This window comes from Muntiacus reevesi, chromosome 21 (genome assembly GCF_963930625.1).
Source record: "Muntiacus reevesi chromosome 21, mMunRee1.1, whole genome shotgun sequence".
Lineage (NCBI taxonomy): Eukaryota > Metazoa > Chordata > Mammalia > Artiodactyla > Cervidae > Muntiacus > Muntiacus reevesi.
The window spans coordinates 74,863-95,086 of NC_089269.1; the positions used below are offsets into that span (position 1 = coordinate 74,863).

General features: G+C 36.7%; 1 protein-coding gene across 1 annotated transcript in view; it reads left to right on the plus strand.

Moving 5' to 3' along the window:
- The first annotated feature begins 1,751 nt into the window (after positions 1-1,751).
- The window catches only part of SLC9C1 (solute carrier family 9 member C1), a 152,086-nt gene continuing 133,613 nt past the window's right edge, over positions 1,752-20,224 (plus strand). The window contains exons 1-5 of the mRNA XM_065913843.1: positions 1,752-1,870; positions 4,662-4,920; positions 5,014-5,101; positions 5,744-5,852; positions 8,409-8,486. Of these exons, the coding sequence (XP_065769915.1) occupies positions 1,752-1,870; positions 4,662-4,920; positions 5,014-5,101; positions 5,744-5,852; positions 8,409-8,486 (653 nt within the window). The remainder of the gene's footprint in view (positions 1,871-4,661; positions 4,921-5,013; positions 5,102-5,743; positions 5,853-8,408; positions 8,487-20,224) is intronic.

Here is a 20,224-nt window from a genome sequence, read left to right on the forward strand (position 1 = left end):
TTGTCTCTTATTATATCTTGGTTTTAAAATCCATTTTGTCTGATGTAAGTATTGCTTCCCCAGATTTTTTTCTTTTGATTACCATTTGCATGGAATACCATTTCTATCCCTTACTCTCAGGCTAGTGAAGATTTGGATTTGAAGTGAGTCTCTTATGGAGAACATATATATGGCTCTTGTTTTCTTGTTTATTCAGTCACTCTTTATCTTTTGATTGGAGCATTTACTCCATTTACATTTAAAGTAATTATTGGTAGGAGGGCATAGAAACCCACTCCACTGCTTTTGCCTGGAGAACCTCAGGGACAGAGAAGCCTGGCAGGCTACAGTCCATAGGGTCACAAAGAGTTAGACACGACTGAAGTGACTTAGCACAGACATAGACATGTGCTCACTGGGCTTCCCAGGTGGCTCTTGTGATAAAGAACCCAGCTGCCAATGCAGGAAATGTCAGAGACCCGGGTTTGATCCATGGGTCAGAAAGATCCCCTGGAGGAGGGCATGGCAACCCACTCCAGTATGCTTGTCTGGAGAATTCCCATGGATAGAGGAGCCTGGTAGGCTATACCCCATGGGGTCACAAAGAGCTAGATATGACGGAGGTGACTGAGCATGCACACATGCACATGTACTTATCATTTTGTTAGTTGTTTTCAGGTTCTTTTATGGTCCTTTTTCATTCTTTTCTTTCTTTTGCTCTGTTCCCTTGAGATATGGTGACTGTCTTTAGTTTTATATTTGGATTCCTTTCTCCATTCTGTGAGTGTATCTATCATAAATTTTGGTTTTTGGTTACCATGAAGTTTATATATATATATATATATGTCTGTGTGTATATATATATATATATATATAAATGTATATATAATTTATATATACATGATTATTTTAGGTTGCTGATCTCTTAAGTTCAAATGCATTTTAACAGCCTTGTATTTTTACTCCTCCAAGTTTGCTATTTTGACATTATATTATTTATCTTTGTCTTTTGTGTATCCCTTTACAATTTATTGTGAATATACTTGATTTTAGTACCTTTGCCTTTTAACCTTTCTGCTAAGTTTATAAGTAGTTGATCACCTACCTTACTATATATTTGCCATTACGAATGAGATTTTTCCTTTTGTAATTTTTGAACCTCTAGATTTTGTTCCTTTCTTTTCTGCTTATAAAATTCCTTTTACATTTCTTGTGAAGCTGCTTTGGTGGTGAACTGTTTTAGCTTTTGCTTATGTATAAAACTTTTTATTTCTCCATCAAATCTGACGAAAGCCTTGCCAGGTAAAATATTCTTGTTTGTAGGAGTTCCCTTTCATCACTTTAAATATATAGTACCACTCTCTCTGGCCTGCAGAGTTTTTGCTGAATAGTGCTACTGGAGATCAATCAGTAGAGAAATAACTCCAGAAAGAATGAAGGGATGGAGCCAAAGCAAAAACAATACCTAGTTGTGGATGTGACTGGTGATAGAAGCAGGGTCTGATGATGTAAAGAGCAATATTGCATAGGAACCTGGAATATTAGGTCCATGAATAAAGGCAACTTGGAAGTGGTCAAACAGGAGATGGCAAGAGTGAATGCTGACATTCTAGGAATCGGCGAACTAAAATGGACTGGAATGGGTGAATTTAACTCAGATGACCATTATATCTACTACTGTGGGCAGGAATCCCTTAGAAGGAATGGAGTAGCCATCATGGTCAACAAGAGTCCGAAATGCAGTACTTGGATGCAATCTCAAAAACGACAGAATGATCTTTGTTCATTTCCAAGGCAAACCATTCAATATCACGGTAATCCAAGCCTACGCCCCAGCCATTAATGCTGAAGAAGCTGAAGTTGAACGGTTCTATGAAGACCTACAAGACCTGTTAGAACTAACACCCAAAAAAAGATGTTCTTTCCATTCTAGGGAACAGGAATGCAAAAGTAGGAAGTCAAGAAACACCTGGAGTAACAGGCAAATTTGACCTTGGAGTACAGAATGAAGCAGGGCAAAGGCTAATAGAGTTTTGCCAAGAGAACGCACTGGTCATAGCAAACACCCTCTTCCAACAACACAGGAGAAGACTCTACACATGGACATCACCAGATGGTCAACACCAAAATCAGATTGATTATATTCTTTGCAGCCAAAGATGGAGAAACTCTATACAATCAGCAAAACAAGACCAAAAGCTGACTGTGGCTCAGATCATGAACTTCTTATTGCCAAATTCAGACTTAAATTGAAGAAAGTAGGGAAAACCACTAGACCATTCAGGTATGACCTAAATCAAATCCCTTATGACTATGCAGTGGAAGTGAGAAATAGATTTAAGGTACTAGATCTGATAGAGAGTGCCTGATGAACTATGGACAGAGGTTTGTGACATTGTACAGGAGACAGGGATCAAGACCATCCCCATGGAAAAGAAATGCAAAAAGGCAAAATGGTTGTCTGAGGAGGCCTTACAAATAGCTGTGACAGGAAGAGAAGTGAAAAGCAAAGGAGAAAAGGAAAGATATTCCCATTTGAATGCAGAGTTCCAAAGAATAGCAAGGAGAGATAAGAAAGCCTTCCTCAGGGATCAATGCAAAGAAATAGAGGAAAACAACAGAATGGAAAAACTAGAGATCTCTTCAAGAAAATTCAAGATACCAAGGGAACATTTCATGCAAAGATAGGCTCAGTAAAGGACAAAAATGGTATGGACCTAACAGAAGCAGAAGATATTAAGAAGAAGTGGCAAGAATACACAGAAAAACTGTACCAAAAAGATCTTCACGACCCATATAATCATGATGGTGTGATCACTCACCCAGAGCCAGACATCCTGGAATGTGAGGTCAAGTGGGCCTTAGAAAGCATCACTACGAACAAAGTTAGTGGAGGTGATGGAATTCCAGTTAAGCTATTTCAAATCCTGAAAGATGATGCTGTGAAAGTGCTGCACTCAATATTCCAGCAAATTTGGAAAACTCAGCAGTGGCCACAGGACTGGAAAAGGTCAGTTTTCATTCCAATCTCAAAGGAAGGCAATGCCAAAGAATGCTCAAACTACCACACAATTGCACTCATCTCACACGCTAGTAAAGTAATGCTCAAAATTCTCTAAGCCAGGCTTCAGCAATATGTGAACCGTGAACTTCCAGATGTTCAAGTTGGTTTTAGAAATGGCAGAGGAACCAGAGATCAAATTGCCAACATCCACTGGATCATCAAAAAAGCAAGAGAGTTCCAGAAAAACATCTATTTCTGCTTTATTGACTATGCCAAAGCCTTTGACTGTGTGGATCACAATCAACTGTAGAACATTTTGTAAAGATGGGAATACCAGACCACCTGACCTGCCTCTTGAGAAACCTGTATGCAAGTCAGGAAGCAACAGTTAGAACTGGACATGGAACAACAGACTGGTTCCAAATAGGAAAAGGAATACTTCAAGGCTGTATATTTTCACCCTGCTTACTTAACTTATATGCAAAGTACATCATGAGAAATGTTGGGCTGGAAGAAGCACAAGCTGGGATAAAGATTGCCGGGAGAAATATCAGTAACCTCAGATATGCAGATGACACCACCCTTGTGGCAGAAAGTGAAGAGGAACTAAAAAGCCTCTTGATGAAAGTGAAAGAGGAGAGTGAAAAAGTTGGCTTAAAGCTTTACATTCAGAAAACTAAGATCATGGCATCTGGTCCTATCACTTCATGGGAAATAGATGGGGAGACAGTGGAAACAGGATCAGACTTTATTTTGGGGGGCTCCAAAATCCCTGCAGATGGTGATTGCAGCCATGAAATTAAAAGACGCTTAGTTCTTGGAAGGAAAGTTATGACCAACCTAGGCAGCATATTACAAAGCAGAGACATTACTTTGCCAACAAAGATTCATCTAGTCAAGGCTATGATTTTTCCAGTGGTCATGCATGGATGTGAGAGTTGGACTATGAAGAAAGTTGAGCACCGAGAAATTGATGCTATTGAACTGTGGTGTTGGAGAAGACTCTTGAGAGCCCCTTGGAGTGCAAGGAGATCCAACCAGTCCATCCTAAAGGAGATCAGTCCTGGGTGTTCATTGGAAGGACTGATGTTGAAGCTGAAACTCCAATCCTTTGGCCATCTCATGGGAAGAGTTGACTCATTGGAAAAGACCCTGATGCTGGGAGGGATTGGGGGCAGGAGGAGAAGGGGATGAGAGAGGATGAGGTGGCTGAATGGCATCATTGACTCGATGGACATGGGTGAGTAAACTCTGTGAGCTGGTGATGGACAGGGAGGCCTGGCGTGCTGGGATTCATGGGGTCGCAGAGTCGGACACAACTGAGCGACTGTACTGAACTGAACTGAGCTGACAAGCTTTTGGGAGTTCCCGTGTGTATAACTTGTTACTTTCCCCTTGATGCCTTTAATATTCTCTTTTTTTGTCATTTTAATTACAATATATCTCTTTGTGTTTCTATTTGGGTTGATTCTATTTGGGACTCTGTTCCTCCTGGACCTAGATGTTTGTTTTCTTTCTTAACTTAGGGAAGTTTTCAGCCAATGTCTTAAAATATGTTCTCTGTCTTTTTCTCTCTTCTCCTTCTAGACCCTTATAATGACAGCATTAGTGTACTTGATGCTGTCCCAGAAGTCTCTTAAACTGTCTTTATTTATTAAAATGCTTTTTTTCTGTTTAGCTTGAGTGATTTCCTCCCTCCTTTAAATTACTGCTTCTTCCCCATGTCTCTGTTGGGTGAAATTTTGTGTGTGCCTTTAGCAATGAAGTCTCTACCTCCTACAACCTTAAGCTCTCCTGAAAGCACGTCACACTGGCCTTCAAATCCAGACTTTCTAGGGCTCATCTTCCTGGTGCATGACCACCAGGGTAGATTGTTCGATATGGAACTTGTACCCCTCACTCTTGGGGGGAACCTCTGCAATTGTGACTCCCCTCCTGTTTGTGGGCATCTACCTGGGGGCTGGGTCTTGACTATACTGAGTCTCCACCTCCCCATCCATATTCTTGTGGTTCCATTTTTATACCTTTAGCTGCAGAAGTTCTTCTCTGCTAGTCTTTGGGTTGTCCTCATTGATAGTTGCTCTGAAAATTATAATTTTGGTGTGCTCATCGGAGGAGGTGAGTTCAGGGCCTTTCTCCTCTACTATCTTGGCCAAGTTCTAACCTGTGTGAGTCTTTTAATGTGCCATTGAATTTAATTTTCTGGTATTTTGTCAAGGATTTTTCCATATATTTCTGCTGTTACTGCTCAGTTGTTGTCATGTCTGACTTTTTGCGACCTCATGGACTGTAGCCCACCAGGCTGCTCTGTCCATGGGATTCTCCAGGCAAAATACTGGATTGAGTTGCCATTCCCTTTTCCAGGGGATCTTCCCGACCCAGGAATCAAACCCTGGTCTCCCACATTGCAGTCAGATTCTTTACCATCTGAGCCACGAGGGAAGCCCTTCCATATATTTATGTTGGTGTAAAAGTAATTGTGGTTTTGCATTATTGAACTTGGCTGTTTGATATTGGAATATATTCTTAAATAAATGTGGTTGTGTTACGTATCACTTTAATGCACATTTCTCACTTTATTTATTTATTTATTTTTTTTGCTAATGACATTACTTGCTGTGTATTGTATATTTATTTTAGACTAGGGAAATGATGTGTTTTAGACAAACAGCAAATTTAGGTGATTTTCATACTCAAGTTCAAAATGGGTTGTAAAGCAGCAGAGACAACTCACAACCATCAATAATGCATTTGGTCCAGAAACTGCTGGAGATAAGAACCTTGAAGATGATGAACACAGTGGCTGGCCATTGGAAGTTGACAACAACAAATTGAGAGTGGTCATCGAAGCTGATCCTCTTACAACTACGTGAGAAGCTGCTGCACAATTCAACATCAACCGTTCTATGGTCATTTGGCATTTGAAGCAAGTTGGAAAGTTCAATAAGTAAGTGCCTCATGAGCCCACTGAAAATCAAAAAAAATTGTCATTTTTGAAGTGTGATCTTATTATATGCAACAACAAAATATTTCTCAATCAGATTGTGATGTGCAGTGAACAGTGGATTTTATATGACAACTGGTGATGGCCAGCTCAGTGGTTGGATCGAGAAGAAGTTCCAAAGCAATTTCCAACACCAAACTTGCACCAAAAAATGGTCATGGTCACTGTTTGGTGGTCTGCTGTCCGTCTGATCCACTACAGCTTTCGAATTCCAGTGGAAACTTTACATCTGAGAAGTATGATCAGCAAATCAATGAGATGCACCAAAAACTGCAATGTCTGCAGCTGGCATTCATCAACAGAAAGGCTGCGATTCTTCTGCATGACAACACTCAACCACACGTCTCACAACCAACACTTCGAAAGTTGAGCGAATTGGGCTATGAAGTTTTGCCTTATCTGCCATGTTCACCTCATCTCTTGCCAACCGACTATAGTTTTTTCAAGCATCTTGACAACTTTTTGCAGGGAAAACACTTCCACAAACCAGCAGGAGGCAGAAAATGCTTTCCAAGAGTTCACTGAATCCTGAAGCATGGATTTTTATGTTACAAGAATATTGGCTAAAATGTGTTGATTTTAATGGTTCCTATTTTGACTAATAAATATGTGTTTGAGCCTAGTTATAATGATTTAAAATTCACAGTCCAAAACCATAATTGCATTACACCAACCTAATATATTTGTTATATAATATATTTCTGTTCTTGTGTTATCTTTACCTTTGGTATCAGGTAAATCTGGTCTAATAAAATGAGATTGGAACTGTTCCCTCCTTTTTAATTTCTTGAAAGAGTTTAAGGAACATTGGCGTTGATTCTTGTTTAAATGTCTGGTAGAATTTGGCGCCTGTTTGGTAGAATTTAAATGTTTGGTAGACTGAAGTCACTTCAGTTGTGTTCAGCTCTTTGCAACCCTGTGGACCATGGCCCACCAGGCTCCTCTGTCCATGCGATTCTCCAGGCATGAATACTGGAATGGGTTGCTATGCCCTCCTCCTGGGAATCTTCCCAACCCAGGGATCAAACTGAGGTCTCTTTCATCTCCTGCGTTGGCAGGTGTGTTCTTTACCACTAGCACCACCTAGGAAGCCCCAGGGAATGCACTGGAGTGGGTAACTGGTTCCTACTCCAGGGGATCTTCCTGACCCAGGGACTGAACCTGGGCCTTTTGCATTGCAGGCAGATTCTTTACCATCTGAGCCACCAGGGAAGTAGTGAAGCCATCTTATCCTGAACTTTTCTTTACTAGAAAGTTTTTGGTTACTGATTCAATTTACATACTAGTTGTAGATCTGTTCAGACTTTCTATTTCTTCTTAGTTTTGATAAGATTGTATGCTTTTAGGAATTTATTTATTCTAGATTATCTAGTTTGTGGCATATAATATCTCACAGTAGTCTCTTATGATCCTTTTCATTTCTGTTCATCAATCATAATGTTTCTTGCTTTGTTTCTGATTTTATTTATTTGTCTTCTTTCTTTTTTTCTTAGTCTAGTTAATGGCTTGTCAATATTTTTATCTTTTCAAAATCCAAGTTATAGTTTTGTTGTTTTTTTTATTATTTTTTTTAAATTTTCTATTTCTTCAGTCTTTGTAGCTTCCTTCTTTGTGCTAACTTTAGGCTCAGTTGTTTTTTTTTTTTTTTTTTTTTTCCTTTTCTAGCTCCTGAAGGAGTAGAATTAAGTTTTTAATGTAATGACTATGAGAATTCCCATAGCATTTTTTACAAAGCAGAAAAAAAAAACAAATCTATAATTCATATGGAACACAAAAAGCCACAATAGCCAAATCAATCTTGAGAAGGAAGAGCAAACCTGGAGGTATACTATTCCCTGACTTTAGAGTAGAGTACGAAAGCTACAGCGATTAAAGCTGCGCAACTGTGGTAATGACAGACATGTGAACAAGTGAAATGGAGAACTCAGAAATAAATCCATACACACAGTGGACTGATTTTTGACAAGGGTGCCAAGAATGCACAATGGGGAAAGAATTGTCTCTTGAACAAATGATAATGTTAAAACTGGATCTTCACATGCAAAAGACTGAAATTGAACCTTTATACCATGTAGAAAAGTCAATTCAAAATCAACAAAAGACTTAAATGTAAGACTTGAAACTGTTAAAATCTTAGAAAAAATATCGGTGAAAGACTTCATGACATTGGTCTTAGCAATGATTTCAAGGATGTACACCAAAAGCACAGGCCACAAAAGCGAAAGTAGACACGTGAAACTGTATCGAGCTGAAAAGCTTCTGCACAACAACGGAAACAATGAACAGTGTGAAAGTGCAGCCTGAAGAATGTGAGGAATGCTTCCAGTGGTCTTTAACAGTCATAAAACCATCACAAGCAGGCAAATGTTTTCTGCGTCATTAACGACATTTAAAACCATAACCCGTTCATGTCTGTTCCAGATGTGGAAGAGGAAACAATTACTCAGATACACAAGCAAGTAGCTCCAGGATAAGCATTGACATTTGCTCAGTGTCAGGGTTTGTCTTTCATCTCAATCTTAAAGCTCTTGCCTCAGAGCCAAAGTGCTTGTATAGGAAACTATTCTGAGCTTCTGCACCTTATTTCTCCCATTTATTTTCATATCATCTGGCCTAATGAGCTTCTAAAATTAACTTTCACTTTATTTGGGATGTGTTTCCAAATGTGTTTTTAAATTAATCAGTGCTAGTAATAAAAGATAACATAACCCCAGAAAAAATTTTTGCAGACAATATATCCAACAAAGTTAATCTCCAAAATGCTTAAAGAGCTCCTACAACTCATAGCAACACACAAACACACATACAAGAACAATAACAAAAACCCCTAATAACTCAATGGACAAATAGGTGGAGAATTTGAATAGATATTTCTCCAAAGAAGATACAAATGCCCAACAGGTATATGAAAAATAGTCAGTGTCACAAATTATCAGGGAAATGCAAATCAGTACCACAATGAGATATCACCTGACATCTGTCAGGATGGCTATTCTTAAAAAAACAAAAGACAACACATGTTGGTGAGAATATGGGGAAGCTGTAAACCTTGCTTGCTACTAATAGGAATGCAAAATGATGCAACTGTTCTGGAAAACAGTAAAGAGGTTTCTCAAAAAATGTAAAATAGAACCATATATGATCCAGTCTCACTTCTGGGTTTTTATCCATAACAATGGAAACCAGGATCTCAAAGTGATACTAACACTCCTATATCAATTGTAGCATGATGCACATTAGCCAAGGTGCAGAAACAACCTAAATATTCATCTGCAGATCAATAGATAATGAAAATGTGTTATATATAGTGGAATGCTATTCAGCCTTAAAAAATTCTGCAATATATGACAATGTGGATGAACATCATGGGCATTATTCTAAGGGAAATAAGCCGGTCACAAAAGATAAATCCTGTATAAATCCACTTATGTGAGTGATCTAAAATAGTCAAATTCATAAAATCAGAGTGAAATGATTGTTGCCAGGGGCTGGGGAGAGAGAAATGGGACTTTAATAGTTAGTTGGCCTAAGTTAAGCAACAAGAATTAGTTCTAGAGATCTGCTCTGCAACATGGTATTAATAATCAATAATATTATATTGTATGCTTATAATTTTTATTAAGAGGGTAGATGTCACGTTAAATGTTCTTACCACAATGAATTAAAATGTAAAAATAGAAATGAATTTATATACATTATAAGAAATTTAAAATTGAATAATCCAATAACTTTGAAAGGAACTCAAGTGAAATCAAATAATTCCCCTGCCAAAAAAATCTATAAATCCAGATGGCTGTTAAGGAATAGAAATCTCTAGTTTATACGTGTTTCTAAAAGGAGAAATACTATATGACTAAGCTCTTTCTTTGAGTGTTCATTTCAAACCCTCGATTTGAAATTTTATTTCATAGAAAGGAAAGATGATTCCAAAAAATAAAAGTATAGTCCAGTTTCATTTATAAAGCAGAAAAAATCCCCAAATGGTTTAGCATTTGAAAATCTGTCAATGGAATTTATTGTATTTATGAACTACTTTGGAAAGTTCATGTCACTATCTCAGCAAGTACAGAAAAAAATTACTTAAGTATGATAAACTTATATATGATAAAACCACAGAAAATGGAAATAATGGAACTTCTTAAGTTGATAATATGCTTAAAGGCCAAACACTGCAGCAGATATCATCGAGAAATTTTAGACATTGTTTTTAAACTCAGAAGTGTTTTAAAGCAAAAATGTCATTACAGGCAAGCAAGATGGTGATCTATGTGGAAAATCATTAGATCAACAGAACACTTTGAATAAATAAACAGTTTAGCAAGGTTTCCAGCTACAGGTTAACTCACAAAATCAATAACTGTTCCTAAACCACTAATAACAAGCTAGAAAATTTGATTTAAAAAAATGTTACTATTCATTATAGCAAACAAATGAAAAGTACCAAAGAATTAACTTAGAAAAGATCCACAAAACCTACTGAGAGAAAATTTTTAAACTTTTTAAAATAACATTCAGAAAGACTTGAATAAAGGGATAACATATTTGTAGGGTGAGCAAATTACACCATAAAGATACCAATACTTCCAAAAGTAATTAGCCTATAAATTCAATGTAGGACTAACCAAAATTCCAGCTGTAATTTTTAAAGAATTTAAAGTTATTTCATGATACATTTATATCTTTGTGTATCCTTCAATTGAAATATCAAGTTTGAAAAGAAAAAATGGAAACCTCTCCCTACCACATTTTAACACATAACAAAGCCCATAGTAATAAAAAGTATGCATTCATGGAAAAAAAAAAAAAAAAAAAAAACAGTGCAACAAAAGTTCCACCTGAGAGAGCTGGAAATAAAGCTCATCTGTAAGGAAAGGATAGAGCATGTAGCAGATGATGTCAGGAAATATGGATCATTATATGATGAAAATCAACACTATATTATCAGGTCTACATTATGTATAAAGGTTTAAAGACCTAAATAGAAAATAGAAAAATAGAAAGCTAGTAAATACGATTATATTTTTGTGAGTTTAGGTAGATGAGGACTTCTTAAATAAGATTCCAAACTCAAGCTATTAGGTAAAAAAGTGATGAATTTAACAGCATTAAAGCATTAAGATTTCTTTTCTTTTAATGTTATAGCTGAGAGATTTGAGTGATGCCAAATAGGAAAGAGTAATCAATATCTAGTATGTACAGAATGTAGGATATAATGAATACCTATAGATGTAGACAACCAACCCAATGTCATATGAAGATGTAAACAATAACTTCTCAGAAGGGGAAACCTATATAAAGCATGCTCATGCTTATTAATACTCAGGAAAAAAGAAAACCCAAAATCAGATAAGCCATTCAATTGGTGACAGTGGGAGGTGGGAATAGACAGTGAATCAGGGAATGAATTGAAACATTCAAAGACATGATTATTACTATAACCTCATGTGAAATTACTGATTTATGAAACTATATATAAACAATTTTTTTCCATTTATTTTTAAAATAATGATTGCTGCAACCAAAGGCATGATTTAATATGAAAGGTTAAGTCTTAAATTTGAAGTATACACAATGACAGCAAAAGCCACACATTTGCCAATTACCTGTGTTCGTTAAGGAGTGTGGTTCATTAGGGGTGTCTCAGCAGCAGTACCTTTCCCCAGGGAGAGGTAAACCCTATGGGCTTCCCCGGTGTCTCAGACGGTAAAGCGTCTGTCTGCAATGCGGGAGACCCAGGTTCGATCCTTGGGTTGGGAAGGTCCCCTGGAGAAAGAAATGGCAACCCACTCCAGTACTCTTGCCTGGAAAATCCCATGTACTGAGGAGCCTGGTGGGCTACAGTCCGTGGGGTCGCGAAGAGTCGGGACTGAGCGACTTCACTTCACTTTCACTTTTCAGCTGGAGTGTGGCTTCAAGCACCTTTCCAGACCTACAGATACAAAGGCTGTGATGATTCATCAGATGAATAAACCCAAACACTCCCCCTAGTGGCGGTGTATTGTAAAGCACGCTGCGAATAGAAAAGGGAGATTCAAACTCTCTTGACAGATCAAAAATATCTTTTCAATAATGTTTTTAATCATTGATTTTTAATAATATATTGATTTGATTTGTCTTCTTGGAGAACATGCTCTGTATACTACCAAATTTATACCTCTGGTCTTACATGCTCTGTAAATTCCGGATTCATGAATCTAGATCTTTCTACTCTTTTAACTGCTTCAATGGATTATTATTGCAGACACTTAAAAGCTCAAATGTCTTTCCAGTCCTGTGGGTCTCACCTGTTCTGGCCCTCACGTCTATTTCTAAGTCATTGTCCTAGTCGCACTGACCTTCTCATTATTCTTTGAGAATAAGAATTCTCTTATTCTTCAAACTCATTGAATTATTCTTCAAACTCATTCCCAACTGAGGACCTATACAAATTCTTCCTTTTTTGTCTGGAATATTCTTTGCTAGAAGAACTTTACTCAACTTTTTTCTTACCCAGTTCTCAGATTAAAAGTAACCTCCTCAAAGAGACCACTCAACATAAACTGGCCCCATAATTTCTTTCAATTTTATCATTCTGTTTATTTTCTAAATAGTACTTATTGCCACCCAGTATTTTCTTATTTCCTTGTATGTTTCCTTGACTGCCTCGCCCCTCAGGACACAAGCTTCTGAAAGGCAAAGAACTTGTAGGTTTTAGCTGTGACTGTCTCCCACAGTGAGAATAACGCATAGGCATTGAGGAAGTATTTGTTGAATAACTGAATCAATATTTTATGATAATAGCATTGTAGAGTAACACCACTGTCACCTTACTGTGGCTTTATCAGGTAGACTTATCTCAAGTTCCCTGTCCTCACCGTTTTTACCACCCAGTGGTCATCCTTCCACCAGACGTCTGAAGTCCATATGATTCTCTCCTGTCACAATCTGTCCTCAAGAATCTTAAACTCAATTTACCATGTGTGCCAAGTCACTACAGCTGGGTCTGACTCTGCAACCCCATGGACTCGGGCTCCTCTGTCCACGGGATTCTCCAGACAAGAATGCTGGAGTGGGTTGCCATTTCCTTCCTCCAGGGCATCTTCCCAACCCAGGGTCTGAACCCCCATCTCTTGCGTCTCCTGCATTGGCAGATGGGTTCTTCACCACTGGTGCCACCTGAGAAACCTTCTATTTACTGTAAGCATGAATGATTACTAACAGCCTACCTCTGTAACAATCCCAAGTAGCATGTCATTTTAATAAGGATAAATCCTTCGACTGCAAAAAATCACCAAGAATATACAAAAGCTTTCCGTGATGATTCTTTCCATGATTGATTTTCCCAGAGCCATTGGAATTTTTTTTTTTCATATTTAAAACTAACCCTATTTAATCCACCTTTTCTATGAAAACAGGTAGTAATAATACAACTTACTTTTTCTTTCTCTGAACAATACAGAAGATGAAAAGTAAAATACATGAAACAGTAAAGAATGTATCAAATTTATGTAGCCAGTTATAAGAAAACCCAGCAGTACCTAGAAAACACAAACCAGAAATATGTTCTTTGGGACTATACTTCTTTTTATGTACTATACTGACATTTTGGTACCTTTAATCTGAAATGCTCTTTTGGTTTACCATTGGTTTGTTGACATTCAAATTGATACTATAAGATTGTCACATTTCATTTTGTAAAATAATATACTAAGAGTATTCAAATTGAAGGCAGACAATATTTAATATCATTCTATCACTCTCAAGAATTAAAAAAAAATATACAGCCACCTAAATATCCACTTAGATATAACCACTTTAAAAATCATTAAGCAAAATATAATATAGTCACTTAATGAAATATTATCCTGTTACTAAAATTGAATTTCCAAACATTCTGTAATAACCTTAGAAAATAAATTTACAGTGATAATTAGTATTTAAATTAATGTTTTTAGTGATACAATAGACACTCTATAAGGATTATGTAAGGTAGTAGTATTTGCCACCCTGAAATACATCTCTTTCACATAAGGATTATTTCAGGCTGATTTTTTTAAGAAGCTAAAAACACAGGATATACAACTAGAAGTTACTGTTTGGTAAGAAAGATGTTCATAAGAAAAATAAATCTATAAGTCAATCTGCAAGAGAAATCTCCATTTGTACCAGGAAGAAGAGGATGATGCTAAATCTGTAGATTCTTATCAACTGAGAAAGCAACAACTTAAATCTGCATAACACCCTTACCCATGTTTACAGTGGCTTTCTGGTAACCTCCCATAACAGACTCCCCACCCCTAGCATCTTTCTTCTTTAAAATGCTGAAGATAGCACTTAAGGTGATGGTGTCAGTCCTTTCAAAGGCTCTGTCTTCTCGGTTCTCTCCCATGTGTACATACACTGACATTTGTTTTTCTCCTGTTAATTTGTAATATCATTTTAATTACTAGACTAGCCAAAGAACCTAAAAGGGAAGAAGGGAAAACTTTTCCATTCCTATAATTATTTACATCAACGAGGTGAGCACAATTATTTGGTACAAAATGGAAAACGGAGGTCCTAAGATATAAGAAAATTGCCCAAAACTACACAGTGGCAAAACTGAGAAGCAAGTGCAGTTCTCTGTCTGACTCCAGGGCCTGCATACTTAAGAAAAAACACAAATGGTAACACTTTGAGTATCAACACTTTCTACAATAGCTGTTTTGACTACAATGTACTTAAGTTGTACTATAAACTTTCCTTCTTTATATATAGCCTTCTGAATATAAAATATATTTTATATTATAGCTTCAGTTTAACAAAAGACCATCATTATGATTATCAATAATAGTTCTTAGGTGTAGCATAAAAATGAACCTGTACCTCATGGTGGATGGATCTTAAGGAAATTTTCACGTATGTTAAGTGGCATGAACTACTGTATGTTTTGCATCTTTGTTTTTGTCCTCTTTCTCTTTGTCAGATTGATGTCATTTGTCTGCTTATTGTAACCTCTCATTCCTTTTTAATTTGCTGCTTTAGTTTTTTATTATCATTGAAAAGAAGACAAATTCTTGTTAGCAGTTACTTCTTCCCTGAGATACTATTAGAAAATCATAGATTTTAGTTGAAAGGCTTTGTGCCATTTGTTTTTGATTGATCACATATCACTCTGCCTCTTCTCTATTTTTAACTCTGTCTTTTTTCAGGGAGATACTGCATAGCTCATTCAAATGGGTGGAGGAAGCTGAATGGAAAGAATCTGGCACAAAGATTTGAACACAGACCTGAAGTCAATGGCAAAAAATGGGGCGGGGGGGAGGAAACTCTAAATAAGATTTAAGCAAACTCAGGGATTTATATCCCAAATACGTTCTATAAAGCTAGTGCTACATCGCTTCAGTTATGTCCAACTCTTTGGGACCCCATGAACTGTAGCTCACCAGGCTCCTCTGTCCATGGGATTCTCCAAGAAAAAATACTAGAGTGGGTTGTCATGCCCTCCTCCAGGGGATCTTCCTGACCCAGGGATCGAATCTGAGTCTCTTCCATCTCCTGCATTGGCAGGTGGGCTCTTTTCCACTAGCCTCACCTTAAAGATAAACATGGAAGAACCCTCTTCTGAACTGATGTTACATCTTTGAAGACATTTGTATCTCAATGAGAAATAAAATTTTAAAAAAAGAAGTGAAATTAGCCATAATAATCTACTCAGTAGATTGATGGGACATACATATGCCATTTAGTTGCCATAACTCAATCTCATGATTTGGGGAAAATTACCAGGAGAAAAAGGCTGATTGACTTCCATTTGAAAGGATACATGTAACAGAAATACTTATCTCTACTCTTTCCTGAGACTTCATTAAAATAATAGTAACAAAACTAAAATGATTAAATGAAAAATAACAAGTAGATGGAAGAGAGACCTCCCTTAACAAGAAGTTTAAACAAGTGTATGAAAGATGTAAAAAGTACAGAATGGCCTATGAAGGTGCAGGATGAAAGAAACTGCAGGCTTACGTATGTACAAAGCAGACTGTTCCTGCACAGAGAGCCTTGCAGGACTTAGGGGGAGAGGCTCGGGCTTCAGGTGACAAAGGGAGGGATAGTGAATCACAGAGTGAAGGTTAGAGCCAAGAGCATCACTTCCAGATCCCAAAGCACAGCTTTGTGCAGCCAAGTGCTTACTCCTCAGGCAGAAAACATAGAGGTGCAAGTAATCACTAAATATGCAGAAGTAGCCAAGGCAGAGGGGACCAGAGCACCAGAGTAAAGGCTCTACATTCTAACTTTCAGCGTCTCCTGGTTAACTGCTGCCTGCTCCCTACAAATAAAAATTTAGCTCTTCACAAGATGCAATAAACCAAATGAAGATACTTTAAACTCCCAGTCAAGAATCTGTAAACTTTGAAGAAAGCCTGTAATCAAACTGGAAATTACTGAGTAAAAATAACATAAAATGATGGTAGTGAAGGTGAGGTAGGGACCAGTAGACATAATTAAAGACAATTAAAGCACCCCTAAATTATTATTCTTAAATTTGAGAAGATATTATTTCCTTAAAGTAGGAAGATAATTTGTAAAATTAATTTTAAATTTAAAAGCAATTCAGAATTATAAACTTGATTATCAAAAGGAGGAAACAGTTAATGAAGAGTTTGAAGACAAATTTTAGAAACTTTCTCAGTAGTCTGAAGAAAAGAAAAAGAGACACGAATGTTAAAAAAAATATAAAATTCAAACTAAATATCTTAATGGTCGCTTAATAAAGTTTATCAAAAGAGAATGTTATATGAATGGGGGGAAGTCTCAAAGATATGAGAAGACTGTCAGAGTTGAAGGATTTGAGTCTCTGGATTGAATGAACCTACCAAATAAATTTCCATCACATTAAAGGATTTTTAAAAAGACAACTATTAATAAAAATAGCACTAGAAAGTTTCAAAAATCTAATAGTAGAAGAGCCTATGTTACCATTGAGAAGTAATATTTACTATCACAATTATCAGATTGACATTTGGCTTCTTATCAGTAACAATAGATGGTCAAGGTAACAGAGAAACACTCTGTTCTGAGGCCAGAACGATGCTTAAAGTTGTATAACAAGCAAGATATCATCACATGTAACAGCATTCTAAGACCATAGGATAGATTCTGTGGTCTTTTAGCATGACCACCAGAGTCACTAGGAAAACAGCTGCTTGTTCTGATCTACAGCACTGAGTTTTGAACTCAATTCTAGACTAGTATTATAGTCTAGAGTGGGTTGCCATTTCCTTCTCCAGGGGATATTCCTGATCCAGGGGTTGAACCCACGTCTCCGGAATTGGCAGGTGGATTCTTTACTGCTGAGCTACCTGGGAAGCCCTGAGTTTTTTATTAATTCAGAGATTAATGAGATTTCCCAGGCCTAAATGAGGTTATATTTAGCTCATCTGGACTGCTTACTAGACTACTCATTTCAATACTTTTACAGTTGGTTATATACAAAACTGTTAGATTTCCAAAAGGTATGATGTCTCATTCAAAATTTATGAATTAACATCACTGAAGGCTAGTGATGCTTTTGGTTCTTGGGTGGATGTGACAAATTATGGAGATACTTTATCCTTTTCATCACTTTCTCGTGTTTATAAAAACCAAAAATATAGACGATGCTAAAGATATCTTAATAAAATAGAATAAGTAGGCTAACCAATGTGATTTACTCAATACTGTCACCAACTCTGAATATAGCATTATTCAAGCTATGCAAGCTGTCCAGTCAAATAAGGTTCTGGAAAATTTATTAGCTTGTGCTTTCTGCAAATAATGTGCAGAGGTGCTATAGTTTCTTTCCTAAAATAATCTGTAATAAATGACTTGCCTTGTGTATTTCGAAGAAAGAAAATATTTCACTCATTATAAAGCCTAGGCTTTGAAGTACTACTCTTTAAATAGTAAACTCTTAATAGTAGATTTCTTCTGTGAACTCTAGTTGGCTGATAAGCGAAGAGCCCTTCTCTTTCTGTTAAAAATATTTAAGACTATGCAATGAGGGCAGGAAACTTCTTTTTTGAATTTCTGGAAAGTTGAATCAAAGCATATTAATTCTTGAAAGTGGTGACAACAGCCCTGTTGACATTGAAGCTGTGGAAATGCAGCTACAAAAGATGAATAAATGATGGCCAGTATAAAACTTGATAGTAAGAGAATATTTCAAGGATATATGTTACAATCTCCAAGTCAACCACTTAAAGGGTATAGAAAGATATAGGAATGTATAATTAACAAAGAGGGGGGAAATGAAATAAAAACAAATAATTAGTCTAAAAGAATTCAGGAAGAGAGAAAAAGAGACATAAAACTGGTCAGGTAGTAAATAACAATGAAATAATATTTTCATTCCTCAGAGGATGCACATGCACATGATCCATATGCACAATCAGTGCTGGAGTCTTAGGAAGTTACAATCTCCAAGGAAACATTATACATTTTAGTGATAGTAACTGTGCCATTGGGATTCAGAGCAAGGAATTCCTCTGGAGCATTGATCAAGACTTGTAATGGGAAAAGAGGTATTTGAAGAGCAGGTTTTCCTACAGCTGAGTAAATAAATCTCAGAAAATTTTCAGAATCAAGGTTGTTCTGGAGTTCAGTTCTTAATTCAGATACAGCTGAGGCAAAAAGAGAGAGAGAAACAAAATTAAATATAAAAAAGTCACCCTGGATTTCTATGGTGTTAAAGATGGACTTCCCAAAATTTTTTATAGAAAACAAAATGTTGAAAAGATGTCCCTCTCTCTCTCTCACATATTACAAAACTTCCTGATTGCAACTCCTATACCCACTATCCCTCAATCTGAGAGGAACAATTGGGATCTCCACTTCCAGTCAACCTTAAAATTACATTCTGAATACTTAAATTTAAAATTAATTAGAATTTTATTGTTAGCATTTTTAATAGTCAAATGTTAAAGTTTTGACACTATAATGCAAGAATCCTAATATCTTCATTTGCTCATTCCTCAATTTCCTCTGCAGTCTTTATTTTTGATGCTAAGTAGATTCTCATTTTCAAGGAGCATATTTAGTAGTTGATCAACTTTTGTACAAAATAAAATAGAAATTTTTAAGAACAATTTTTAGTAGCATTTCCTATGAGAAACTTCTACCTATGTTTCATAACTTGGGTAAAATATTTTAAAAAATCATACTTCTTCCAGGATAAAAAATTACATTATATAAACCCCCAATATTTTAAACTTATAGCAACATAATGAGGTGACATTATGACACTATCACTATTCCTTCAATGCTTTGTCAGTTTGAAGATTGGGAAATTCTTATTCTCTTAGCATCTTCTTTCTCCTTTCTTCTTCTCTACTATTTCTTCTTCTTTTCGTCTCTTTCCCAGTGAAAACCCTCATGCCATTCATGAGATTTATCCAGTGGATTGAAGCCAGTGCAATCTAGTACAAAAAAATGTTAGGTAAGAGGGCAGAGGGTCTAAATGCTTTGCCTGGTCTTGTACTGTGTAAAAATGGGCAAATTATGTAATCATCATTGACTTCTATTTTTTCTTCCATATAATAAAAGACTTAGCCTGAATTACCTTTATTATGGTCTTTTCTTCTCTAAAATTCTTTCTTTGGATCTTAACCATCAAAGACCAAATCCCCACAATTTTGACTTCACATAAATATTTATATACTTATAATGTTAAGGCAGATTTGTCCTCCATGGCTTCTGTGTGGGAACACATTAAATAAGCATTTGTAGCAGGCTTCATCTTCAAATGTCACCTCTCGGATAGTTATGAATGAGGAATTGGGATCAATGGCCTTGCAGTGCAGCCGATCTTTGTATGGTGGAAGAATCTTTTCTCCATATTTATGGCTATATGTGCCAATATTTTGTGGCAAAGAATCTTGGATCTTCTGCCAGGTAATTTGGACAACATCTGCTGGAGTTGTTAAATTGCAGAAAATCGTCACATTTTCTCCCAATACGGCTGTGTCATTATTTTTGTGCTTTATCCTATGTGAATAATCTGAAAATAAAACCCAGTATGAATTAAGAGAAATATACTTTCATACTACCCTATGCGTGCCTGCTCAGTCGCTTCAGTCCCGTCCTACTCTTTGCAAAGCTATGGACTGGAGCCTGCCAGACTCCTCCATTCATGGGATTCCCCAGGCAAGAACACTTGAGTTGATTACTATGACCTCCAGGGGATTTTCCCAACCCTGGGGTCGAACCCACATCTCCTGCATTGCAGGCAGATTCTTTAC